The sequence below is a fragment of the Micromesistius poutassou genome (assembly GCF_964030765.1).
Source record: "Micromesistius poutassou genome assembly, chromosome: 20".
Classification (NCBI taxonomy): domain Eukaryota; kingdom Metazoa; phylum Chordata; class Actinopteri; order Gadiformes; family Gadidae; genus Micromesistius; species Micromesistius poutassou.
This window is the reverse complement of record NC_140290.1, coordinates 9933634-9946729: the sequence shown is the minus strand read 5'-3', so window position 1 is coordinate 9946729 and position 13096 is coordinate 9933634. Positions and strand designations below refer to the sequence as shown.

Here is a 13096-nt window from a genome sequence, read left to right as displayed (position 1 = left end):
TGAAACTTTAACAAGACGTAATAATTAAATATCTCTTGGAATGTGTGTACATAATATTCTTCATATCACTTTTCTCTCCAAATACTCAAAGATCAAGAGACAAGGATGTTAAGAGATATGAATAAGCATTTTAAAATCAAATGCTAAATAATGTGTATGAATATGTTTCTGGCTGGTGCTTCTCTGGTACAACTTCTGACAGATGCTCAGGCCTTCATAGTAGGGGATTCCAAGGGTATTCTGCCCTGTACATGCCAGTGGTGTCCAATATGTGGGTCGCGACCCATAAGTGGGTCACAGCAGGGTCCAAAGTTGGTCGGAGGATGGCCGCAACAGACATTTAAGGAATATGCTTTTTCTAAAATGTACATGCCGTCTGTTTCATGTTTAATAGTATGTTTTAAGACTGAATAGGGTAATACTGCACTGAGGAACAATATAAATGTTGATTTTAGAACTTTTTTCAACATGGTTATGAGAATGAATTTAATATTTATATGCACTTAATGTTTTGTGGGTCCAGGGCCAAAAGCAGCTCCAAACGTGGGTATCATCAGAAGAAGCGAAGCGCGGAGAAGTTTGTATTCAAAGGTTCAATTTATTGTCATTTGCAAAATTTTTCTTTTGTCAAATCAAACTATGGACAGTCATGCGGCTACAATCCTCTACGCTTTTGCTTCAAACTACAGTATAACATACATCGCCATGGGAACATGAGCTACACCATGTGTGATGAGACTCTTACAAAACATGGATATACACCAATAAGCCATCACATTACCTACAGCGGATATGATGACATGGTTACCCATGTTACCTTGCCAGTGGCCACACCCACACCGCCCTAGGAGCCAACCAGAGAGGGTCTGACTACCATTTCCCCACCACATGACCCTAGGAGCTGCCAGACTTTTGCAGCACACCGGATCTATAATCCTTATGTCAACACAAACCACAAACACACGCCACTACAAGGTGTCATTGTTTAGCTTAGCGTGTTCAGTACCAACTGAAACCGTCTGCTTGGAATGCTCAAAATAATTTGGTGTGTTGGGGGGAGACAATGGTGGTAATTGAGTCAAAGTCTGTTAAACATCATCCTCACCAATGTTTAGTATGACATTGCAATGGACTCACGCAATTATCTTAAGACAGGGACAACCCACTTCATAAACAGACAGTGTGACAGTTTGTGTAAACATTGGGGTGACACCTCTTTTTCTTGTGTTTAGGACGCCAAAATCCACATGTTACACCATGTTTGTGGTCATTGAAACTTGGTGACATGTTTTCCATTTCACTGTATACTTGCATGTGCCTGATAAAACTCTTGAATATGTACATTCATTGTTTATGTTCCACTGTGCCTTGGCTTGCATAGCGACAGAGGTTAAATGTTTCAGGATGAATTAAAAGGGCCAACGGAGGGAACAACAAAAAACCGTTGCATCCCTAAAGCCAATTCAATGTAATTTAGAGAATTTGAATATACATAATTATACTTTGTTCATTTGTGTTTGTCCACACAGTCACGGGATTGTTGTGATGTCATCAATCAATATCATTTGGTCTTTGAACGTTTGAAATTACTGCACACATTTCATTCCCTTTTTATGAGTTTATAATCATAAATAAAAATAAATAAAAAAGGTCAGTTCAGCAATTCACTGTTTGTGCATCTTTAAGTTACAGATATAACGACTCTTAACTGTCTAGTTTTAGAATATAAAACACCAGACACCGCATCGGCTCGCTCGGTAACGTTTGCATCGCCTGAACGCTACGTAATTTAAAAGCACGCACACTGCACAGTACCTGGTGTCCGCGGTCTTCTCCAGAGCCGTGTTACTCCTGGACTTAAGACTTAATTTAAACAGTTTGAACTTTTTCTTCTCTCCTCCATTGCTCTTCTCCTCCGTCTCCGCCGGTACCTTCGGGTGGGCTTCGCTCCTGGAGAACAAACTTTTCAATGACTTCTTGGTGGAAGGTTTTTTGGCCATAATGCAAGCCTAGGAAAAACAAATGAGTAAAACAAAAGTGTCAAGAGTCCACCGAGGCGACTGTGCACACAGCAGAGCGTTCCGCAGCCTCTCGCCTGGGGGTAAGATCCATGCAGGAGCGACTCGCACGCTCGATGGAGGGCTGTGTTGATACCTGTTGACAGGTGATAGGAGTTTTTTCGCCGCTACATTCTCTGCGCGCCAAGCACGGCATTACGCACGCACAGCGCCGCACAGGTGTGGCAAAACAATGAAAACGACACGCCCACCGGTTCTCGTCCCGATTGGTAGGCGGAGAGGATCCTATAGTGTAGCGCTTTCCCGGTCTACCTTAAGTCAAGTACTGGTTTCCTATGAAGACTTGCAGGCAGCGCCGTCGTATAGGGAAAGGTTATGACAATTATAAGGACCCACAGCCCGCTAGGGCCCACACACAGCCTCGGGGGGGGGGGGGGGGTGGTTGGATCGCGGACGAGCGCTATTGCGGGCGCGATTGTTGAGGGGGGGAGGGGGGTTGGATCGCGGACGAGCGCTATTGTTAACGGGGGGTTGGATCGCGGACGAGCGCTATTGCGGGCGCGATTGTTGAGGGTGGGGGGGCGTTCGATCGCGGACGAGGACTTTTGCGGGCGCGATTGTTGAAGAACACTCAGAGGGCACTTTTTAATACGAGGCAAAAAGGGCAGGGGCTCAAGCACCCCTAGGGCCATATGTGTGCACGTGCCTGGTTCTTCCCATGGTTCTTCCTCATCGGAAGTGAGTGAGCGATGAGACTTACAGTGAACAAACAAGCCAATTGAAACTTTAATTGAGATTAGATGAGGCCGGTTGTTGTTTTTGATATTTGTTTTACAACAACGTATTCCATGTGCTCTTTGTTTCACTTGCACATTTAAGTTAAATGCTACATTTATTATTTTTGCATATCAGTGCTTGATTGTTAAATACAATAAAATACCCACACCTACTTGTTGAGTGGTTAATTGAAAATGTATTTGCAATCAGAGGTGTAATAACGTGTTGCAAATCAGGGAAATGAGAATAAAACAATAATACATAATTTACATAATAATACTCTGACTTGTTAAGTCGTTAAATGTAAAAAAGGAAACAAATTGGGTGTATTACACCAGGCACCGTCAAGAACACTGAAAAACAAGAACATTTAAGGTGGCAATGAATGGGGGAGAGGGGCCCACACCGATATTCTTTCAGGGGGCCCAGAATTCCTAGCAACTGCCCTGCTTGCAGGGCCAGTTGAAAGCGCCCTGGAGGGAAAAACGAGAACATGGCAAGAATAAAATTGAACAAAGGAGGATAAAGGATAAAGGAGGATAACAATGGAGAATGAACGATATATTTGACAAGATAAAGCAATATCCGCAGGGACGGCGCTACACCGGGGCTAGGGGGTGCTATAGCCCCGTCAAAAATCTGTGTAGCCCCAGTTAAGCCCCTGTGTATCATAGCTGCTTTTATTGAAAAAAACAGAACCTCTTTATAAAGTAACTGAATTCGTGAAAATCAATTATTTTCTTAACACCCCCACCTATCGGTCAAGCTCCCCATTAGCACCGGGAGAGAAAAAATCCTGCCGCCGTGCCTGAATATCCGAAATAAGAAACTATATAAGAGTATCCCTCAATCCCTCAAGAAAGTATAGCCCTCTCGTTCGCAGCCAAACACATATAGCTCCTATGGACCATCATTTTTCATGATTATTGACACGACATTGGTGTTATAATCCACATATGAAGTAATTTAATCAGAACACATACACTCAAACTACAATATAAACTATCGCATACCTTGCCACTATCGCCCATCCAAATAAAGCGTGGCCTCACGATAAGATAATCGAGGTCACCTTCTCTTATCTCGACCACAACATCATTATAGACAGTGTGACTGGAAATAATGTGTGTCGTTTTTGTTTTTTTGGACCCGTTATCTTATCAGGAATATTTAATTATACTTAATCATAAAGACATTAAAATGACGCATCTTTCTTAATTCAATCATCTTGATGATATAATATCCAGTGTAATACGGAGGTAATCTACCAATCCGACGCAAGAGGGAGCCACACTACAGCAATTGCAACTGCAGAGCACAAGTTACTGTTTTCAATGGCCGAGTCGATTTGAAGATTGCAGGCTATTAGCCTTCAGTCTGACACGTTTATACAAGGTACTGTTCGTGGTAGGCTATGTATGCATTTGTGATCGATCGTGATGCAAAACTATTTCGATCCTTTGTGGTATGGTCGTCTTTGGCTAGGTATGACTCTGAGAGTGGCAAATGTTCAACGTTGTTTATTCTAACAGAGACACAAGGTAAACGAGATTGCGTTTTGGAGGTGGTCCATGGGCATAGTGATGGGTCGTTCGCGAACGAGTCGGCTCAAAGAGCCGGCTCTTTTAAGTGAACGATGGGAGTCGGCTCCCGAACGCGAGCCGTTGTCTTTTTTGTTCTCCCGCGCTACGGGTGCTACATGCATTCATTCTACGCGTGCTATACGTGTCACGGTGCATGCATGGCAGCCAGCAACCAATCACGTGAACAAGCAGCGAGGGGTGGGGGATTTCAATGCGCGATACACGTTGCCTGTGACTGACAGGAGGAAAAGAGGAGAGAGACGAGTGCGAGCATGTGAGTACAAGATGAATGAGACAAGGAAAAGAAGCAGCATTTGGATGCATTTTGATCAGTGTGAGAACACAAAGGTCAACACGCGCGCACGTGTCAAAATGAGCGTCGGAATTACGGCATGGCACCATTATAAAAGGTATACAGTAAGCGGTAATATGAAGAGCCGTTCCATGAGATCCGGCTCACTAAAAAGAGCCGAAATTCACATCACTAATGGGGCATCTCCCGAACACCGGTAACACAACAGTTTATATTGAAAGTGGGCGGAATGGTAAATAAGCCACGCCTACAGGTCCTCATTTACCCAGGTAAAACCTTTGGTCTCTCTTGGCTTTGGCGGAAGTGGCAGAGTGGCCATGTTTGTAGTTCCTTAACCTATCTATAAACTCATAAAACCTTATATGGTGTTGTCCATTATGTGGAGAAGAAACCATTCATAACTGTTGTTAGCTTGAAACATGTCATCAGAAATAGCATAGACTAAAATAATTTACATCATTTGTAGCTCATTTTAGTTCCAATTAGTCTATTTTAAAATCTGGCAGTTGACCATACAATCAAGTTAAATTGCCTTGTATTTTTCAGTTTATAATAGCCTGAGTTTCGTTGGAACAGTTTCTCTTGTTTATTGTGGCTGTCATATTGATAGGCCTATCACTTGAACACACGGATGTTGATCTAACATAAACAGTTGACCAATCAGCTTGCTCTTTCTTAGTCTGCATCAAGCATGCTACTCAAACACTCCTTAATTCAGGTTTATAACCTCTGTGGTGCCAGTTGTCAAATTGAGAATATAACCTGTATACATTCATACATTTATAGCTCTAATATATCAATAATCACTTAAAGTTTATGATTTAATATTGGATTTTGCCGAAAGCAAATATTTTCATAACATTTTTTTTATCATTTCACTTTTTTCCTTCAAGGAACTGAATGCAGGTATATTTTATTAGGGGTTCATTTGTGCCGTCTTCTTGAGTACAGAAGTTAGGAAGGCCAGGGTTTCCAAAGAAGTCGACCAAGTGAGTCATCGTTCACATTAAAACCGATTGGCATCCAGGAAATGCTAATGTTAAACAGGTTTTATAATGAATCCCTTAATGAGTTTGCATTTAAATGAGTCAGGTTATTTGGATGGCTGGAGGAGGAAACAAAAACAGACTCGATGTCTGCTGGTTTACGACCCTTCTTATCCACGCAACAAATGACCAACAGACCAACAGTCAGTCTGGGGTTGAGTCCCCACTACAAACCAACAGACCAGCCCAACCGACCATTGGATCTACCAGCCAACCAGCAAGGCAAACGACCGACCTAACCACCTGCCCAGCCAACCAAACAACGAGGAAGTTCAAGTTTGAAGAAAGGCGAGCCATTCATACGAGAAATATCACGTTTTGGTCGCAGGTGGGCCTAACAAACCGTACGTCAAAATGGTGTCAAACCCCCTTTGACCGAGCGATGAACCGAAAGAATGCTTGCTGATACGAAAACCGACGTATTTCTTCTTCTACTGTCCCAATAAGAAGTGTAGTCTGCCTTTTTTCAATGACAAATGTCTCACTTCCTACATTTTCTAGGAAAAGGCCATGCAGAAACAGTAGTACTTCTAGGGGCCGGGCTCCCCACCCGGGACTTTTACTCGGTTACCAGAAGTAGGAGGAGAGGATGAGGTCGTAGCAGCAGTTCTCTCAACCAAACCCTTGTTTGGTTCGACCGAAACTCATCTCTCCGTCGTGGCGCAAGACCGAAGAGTTAGCTCAGAGAGAGCTGAGCTCCCACATGTGGTCTATATATAGTCTTTGTGTCTTTAAACTTCAAGTGTTGCTGTCAGCACAATCTGCAGAGCTTGACTCAAATCAAGCCTTGTCTGTATAATTACGATGTACATAAATGGGTGAAGGGGCTATGTCTATGGAGGGATAGACCGATAGATGACGGATTACAGTTTTTCTCAATCGTTTGAACACATTTTCTGAAACTATAGCTCAATTTCTCAAAACTCTAAACACAAACCTGAGAAGAGTTAATCATTTTGTAAAAACTCCACAAATAAAGAAAAGAAAAGAGATAGAGAGGGAGCGAGAGAGAGAAAGAACGAGAGAGAGAGAGAGAGAGAAGGAGAGAGAGGGAAATAGAGAGAGTAAGAGAAAGAGAGAAAGAGAGAAAGAGAAAGAAAGAGAAAGGGAGTGAGTGAGAGAGAGAAAGACAACAAGCGAGAAAGAGAGAGAGGAATAGGAAAGGGAGAAAGAAGAAAGAAAATAAAGAGGGATATAGAGATACTTTGTAAGATACTGTATATCTGTGGTGTGTAACACATGAAAATCTGTCATTTATAGTCAGAGATCAGTCAGAGATCAGATATGTAGGTATACAAAACATATTTCCAGAGAAAGATTAGACCACAACACATCAAATATAGAGAATGAAAATATTTTTAATTTACTGCTACATATTGTCAATATAAAAGTATCATCAAAATAGTCTCTCACATATAAATTATCAGCATCTGAATCCAAAAAAATAATCTAGGTAAACATACTGTACAAACCAGAGCAGAAAAAATCATAACAAAATAAACTATCTACACAAAGAAACAAATGCACTGCTCACAAGCAGTTGAATATGAATAACACTTCATCCTATTCTGTAACTAAGTTACATAAAGGAACTTTCCAGAGAGTGTGTCATATACAGCAGTTCAAGTCTGAAGGTGTGGAATGGAAAGGATATTTGGGTTTGGCTTCAAGTAGGTTCAGCATTTGGATAAGCTTGATGGTTAGATAGTATCGATGGGTCTAAGAGAGTCTAGTAGACTTTGAAACAGCACTCTGACAGTCTGACACTCTGACACAAGTTACACTGGTTTATCTTGAAGACAAATCTTATTCGGTTGGTAGAAGGATTTGTGTGAAAGGCTGGGATAGACTGTAATCAAATGTGATTATTGATTATTGTTCTTCTTGTAGGTTTCACAGACTTTGGTTACATGGTTGTGTTGCGTTAATATAGGATCCAGTTAACACTAGTCTCGTGCTGTGTTTTTCTTTGACTTTTAGGCTGTTTTATTTTTAGAATTAATATCATTTAGTTTTTGGCAATTGCATACATAGGTGTATGGTTTCAAGATACCGTTCAGTTTTGGATTCAATAAATAACAAATATAATATAGCAAGACATACGTACATAATTTACCCACACTACGTCAGGCACACTCCCACACAACATATATAGAAACAAACAGAAACAGATGAGCATTCATGTAAAGCCGTATCACAGGTAGAACCAGTGAATCATTTTTGGCTCAATATTACGAGGAATTTTTGGCTTTCGTTTTCTTTGCTAAGACATCCCACATCCTTGGGAGATGTTGACATTGATAAAAGAGGAACACACTATCAGAGCACAACACACTCACTTCACTAAATAAATATACACGATTCAAAGTCCCAGATATAAAAATGATAATAAGTTAAAAAAAACAATCAGTAAAAGCGAAACAGACGTCTACCTGAGTAAAAACAGTTGAAGGTACTTCACAGCTACATAAAAAGACACACTTCCTCTCTGTCTCCCCCGAACCGGGTAGAGCAGGAAGCATGTAAGTGCAATGGATGAACACACCAGCTCAGTCTTTGGAACGCTCTTCCTTTGGTGCTGTGCTCATTGGACTGTTCCCTTCCCCTGTCCACCAATCAAGACAAATCGTCACGTTTGGCAACTCCTCACGTTCTTCTTCTTTGCTTATGTTTCGTGTCAAGCGGCCGAGCAAACGTCAACGACGCCGGCCCTTTAAACGTCCCTCCCTCGACCTCCCGACCCGAGTCCCAACAACAACAACGTCCCCTACTGCGCCTCGGTCTTCACCGTGGGCCGCTTGTAGAGGTGCACCACGCTCGCCCTCGCCTGATTGGTCGGCTGCGGGCTGTGATGCGTGGCGACGGTGGGCCCCGATTTGAGCGCCGCCTTCGGGGGCGGGGTGGCGTTGATGGCCTGGCTCAGCGCCTCCAGCAGCACACCGGCCTCCTTGCGGTCCTCCTTGCCCTCGACACCCTCCAGGCCGCGCGCCATCCACCGCTCGGCCGCCTCCTCCACCTGTGAGGCCGACGCCCCCTCGGGCAGGGCCTCCGCCTCCTGGCTGGCGTCGAAGCGCTCCACCATGTCCTTGACGTAGGCGCTGGCCGGGCGGCCCTGGGCCTGGCAGCAGGCGCGCTGGTGCAGCCGCAGGGAGAAGCGGTGGAAGTAGGCCTGGGCGCAGTGCGAGCAGCGGTAGGGCCGCTGGTGGACTGTGTGCAGCCGGCGGTGCAGCTTCAGGTGGATGTACTGCGTGAACTTGGTGCCGCACAGCTTGCACTGGTAGGGCTTCTCCCCCGAGTGCAGCCGCAGGTGGGTCTTCAGGTTGCTGGTGCTGCTGAAGCGCTTGTGACACACCTGGACGGGGGAACACACAGAAAGAGAAGGGTTAGGGTGAGGTTGTTGGTGACGTGGTGTGACTGGCTGGGTTTGGTTTGTTGTTTTTTGCAGGATTAGAGGGAGGGTTGGGTTGGGTTTTAGCCTGTCAGGATAAGGTAAGGGCAAAGGGATGAACGCGAATGAATAATCTGATCAACGCAGAGACAACAGTGCTATGAAAAACGTCTGGGTGTCTCCGTCCAGACCGAGGGGACCACAACTGTCAGTGGAGACACCAACACAGGAAGACGCCCTGTTTTCTTTAGCAAGAGGACCTGTCCACGCCTATTGTCACACCTATACTGCATATTTAGGTCTGCTGTGGAAACCGACGTGTGTCTTAGTTCCTCACGTGCGGCTGAATGTGTGAAAGTCCACCAGGTGCCGTGTTATCTCACAGGTATGTTATTATGAACCTTTACTTTCCGTCTCGCCCCGCCCCGCCCGGCTCCCTCCGCCTTGCCGTGGCTCGGCACTTCCTGTGGCATGTGTGTACATGTTTGTGTACATTGTGCGTCGGCGTGTGTTTTATGGACTCTGACGTGCTCCCTCTTTCCAAAGTGCAACGTTGTGCGAGACAGTGTGACGTCGGTCCGCAGACACACCTTTCGACCAACCCCTCTCTGTCTGTGTCTCTGTGTCTCACCACCTCTCCCTCTCTCTCTCCCTCTGTGTCTCTCTCTCCCTCTCCCTCTCTTGTCTCTCTCCCTCCCCCTCCCTCTCTCTCTCTCTGTCTCTCACACATTAGCATCAAACTTTTGACCTCAAACAGGAGATCGGGGGCTCCTGGGTAATCTCCTGGGTAATCCCTGACCTGCTCTTCCGTGACGCGTTTCTGAATTAAATGCAAGTCATCTTCTAAATTGGGCTCAACCCACGCGTGTGTTATCTATGTACGTGACACACCTTTTTGGGGGAAGACGGAATCAAACCTTTTACGACCAAGATTTGATTGCCCTGTCCCATGTCATAACGTCACTCTTTGAACCCCCTTCTGTGCACAAAAAGCCCTTACATCTTTGACAACCGTCCCGATGGTAAAACAGAAAACGGCTGGTTGTTTTAGGGGTCTCTCACCTGGCATTCGTGGGGCTTCTCTCCGGTGTGGACCAGGTTGTGTTTCTGGAGGTGTGCGAGCTGGGTGAAGCTCTTCTTACACAGGTCGCACTGGAAGGGCCGCTCGCCGCTGTGGACGCGGAGGTGAACCTACCGGGACAAACATGGCGGTGAGACCGTGGCTCTACGGTAACAATGGCGGTCGGTGGTGGTGGTTAACCGACGGACAACGTTGTTTAAACATAAAAATTACATATCATTAGAAATGAATGAATCATTTATTTATAATATTAACTAATTAATAATGAAATTGTCAAAATCTTGTCCAAAATCTATACATAAGGAGAGTTGACGCCAATGTTGGCTAAAGCTAATATTGGGCTAGACCGACTGACTGTATCAATATTAGCTTAGAGCTTACTTCAGGGACAGGGAGTCTGAGCACCAGAGCGGGTCTAGCTCATGTTCAAAACACAACACTGCAGCCGCCATCGGTGTCCATGTTCAAACAAACACCAACCCCCCCCCCCCCCCCAGTCTGAACAACCCCACCCAGTCCACCCCTCCGCTCACCTTGAGGTTGGACAGCTGCCCGAAGGTCTTGAGGCAGACGTTGCACTCGTACTTGATCTTGCCGTTCTGCTTGCTCAAGGGGTAGGGCAGGGCCTTGTACCCGGGGCCGTTGCGTGCCGCCGGGCCCTTCTGTGCGGCTGCCCCCGCCCCCATCGCCCCTGCTGGCCCCATCGCAGCCGCCGCCGCCGCCGCCGCCGCCCGGAGGCTGAGGTTCATGGCCTCCTCGCAGCCCGAGGGCGAGGGCTGGGGGCTGGGGTATAGACCCTCGTCTCCGGCGCGGTCCGGCTCCGGGTCCGACTCCGCCTCCGTCTTAGGCGGGGCCGGGGAGAGCTCCGGGGTGGCGGGGGCGCCGCTCGGGGGGGACATGTTGGCGGCCCGCTCCTTCAGGCCGCCGTGGTGGATGGACGGGTAGGGGTGGGGGTGGGGGAGGTATGGCTGGTGGGGGCGGTGGGGGGGGGCTGCGGCCAGCACGCCGGGCTGCTGCCCCAGGGGGAAGTAGGGCAGGCCGTCGTTCCCCAGGAGGAAGGAGCCGCGCTGGGGGGGGTCCCGCCGGGGGAGGGGGGTGGGGTAGGGCGAGGAGGGGAGGAAGATGCCGGGCGGCGGGGGGGGTAGCGGGGGGTAGTGGAGGGGGTTGAACGGGGGGAGGAGCTGCAGGTGAGGCGGCAGGTGCTGCGGGGGGTAGAAGGGGTAGGAGGGCACCTCCTTGTGGCCGTAGAGCCCGTGGAGGTGGAGGTCTCTCTGGAGGAGGTGGGGGTGGGCGGGGGGGAGGCGGCCGTGGAAGAAGGAGTGAGGAGAGGGAGGGGGCGAATTCAGGGCGGACTGTCCGTGGTGTTGGGTGGGGCGGTGGGGGGAGGTCCTCTCCTCCTCCTCCTGCTCCATCTTCTCCTCCACCTCCTCCTTCCTCTCGGCCTTGGCGCTGAAGTCCATCACGCAGCCCTCGGGCGTGTCCGGGGGCGTGTCTCTCTCCAGCACCTCCACATCGATCTTCTCCTCTTCGTCCTCCTCCTCCTCCACCTTCATGTGCTCCTGCATGCCTCGGAGGAGCCAGGGCCTCTGGAGGAGGAGGTGCTGGGGAGCCGGCTTACCCTCTGCTCCTGAATGTTCTGGGAGGGAGAGAGAGAGAAAACACTCATAAGTACCGATGCACAAAACACACAAAAAAAGAATTGACAAAAACCGAAAACACTAGTCAGAGTCAGGAACACACAATCACACTCTCTCTCACACACACACACACACACACACACACACACACACACACACACACACACACACACACACACACACACACACACACACACACACACACACACACACACACACACACACACACACACACCCTGACTCTCCAACTCCCCCCTCCGCTCCCATTTATGGTAAATGGTCGTAGTTTCAGTTTTTGAATGACTTGACAGAACTCAGGTTTCGATTTGTCTCAGCCGAGATCGCAGTGATTCCGTGGACAAGTGTGTGTGTGTGTGTGTGTGTGTGTGTGTGTGGGCGTGTGTTGGTGTACGTGTGGGTTGGAATGTGCTTGTGGGCGTTCATCTCTGCATGCATCATGTGCCAGCAGTCGCCGAGCGGGAATTTGAGTCATTTACAGTTCTGGTTCTAATTAGCTTTCTCTGTACGCTAATGACATGGCCATATCAAACACTGATGTCATTCCCCTCTGTGACTTTGCCAAAACACACAAAGGATCAGTTTTCCTCAAGACAAAAAGGTCTCCTGGGGACAATGAGCTTAGTCACCTGTTGTAAACACTTGACGCTGAAGCTAATAAAGCAATAACACACAGGAGTCCGGTGACGACGAGTCACCCTGCTCACCCGGTTATGGTGCAGTCGCGATGTGACTCATTCACGTTTTGAGATCGGTTTTCTATTAATAACCCATTGTGGCCTGTATACACAAGCAGAGTTTGTCACCTGTGTTACTCACATAATTGTGTGTTTCTGTGTGTGTGTGTGTGAGTGAGAGGTCGCGTGAGAGTGTGTGTCTGCGTGATTGTTTTACATTGCCGTGTAGGCCTGTGTCCTGTATATATATCCTTTAGTGTGAATAAGTAAAACAATTACAAGGATGATATCTAATCTCCGCCGCAGTGATCTCAGATCTGTTTGAAGAGGAACAATGCGAGGACAGAGCCGCCTCTCCCACGACAGCATTCCTCTGCTCGTCTTTCAAGTCCCCGAGTGAGAACGTTTGCGGTCGCTCTGTATCCTTGTGCCTCGCGCCTCGTATATCTTTAGGACGTTTCCACGCGACGCCGATGGATGTCTGGATGCCTCTGTGTTGCGTTGTGTTTGAGGGAGGCCTCCCCCATGTGTGCTAGGCTGTAGTCAATATTTACATCC

At 47.2% G+C, this 13096-nt stretch overlaps 2 protein-coding genes across 3 annotated transcripts in view; both read right to left on the bottom strand.

Moving 5' to 3' along the window:
• Positions 1-2286, bottom strand: part of crybg2 (crystallin beta-gamma domain containing 2) — a 48129-nt gene extending 45843 nt beyond the window's left edge. Inside the window, exon 1 of the mRNA XM_084485045.1 lies at positions 1816-2286. Coding sequence (XP_084341171.1) covers positions 1816-2000 — 185 coding nt within the window. The 5' untranslated portion in view covers positions 2001-2286. The remainder of the gene's footprint in view (positions 1-1815) is intronic.
• Positions 2287-7151: 4865 nt separating this feature from the next.
• Positions 7152-13096, bottom strand: part of prdm1b (PR domain containing 1b, with ZNF domain) — a gene marked incomplete at its 5' end in the record, with an annotated part of 13850 nt that continues 7905 nt past the window's right edge. For both annotated transcript variants that reach the window (XM_084485057.1, XM_084485058.1), the window contains 3 exons: positions 7152-9089; positions 10188-10316; positions 10740-11842. In XM_084485057.1, the coding sequence (XP_084341183.1) occupies positions 8505-9089; positions 10188-10316; positions 10740-11842 (1817 nt within the window). In that variant the 3' untranslated portion in view covers positions 7152-8504. The remainder of the gene's footprint in view (positions 9090-10187; positions 10317-10739; positions 11843-13096) is intronic.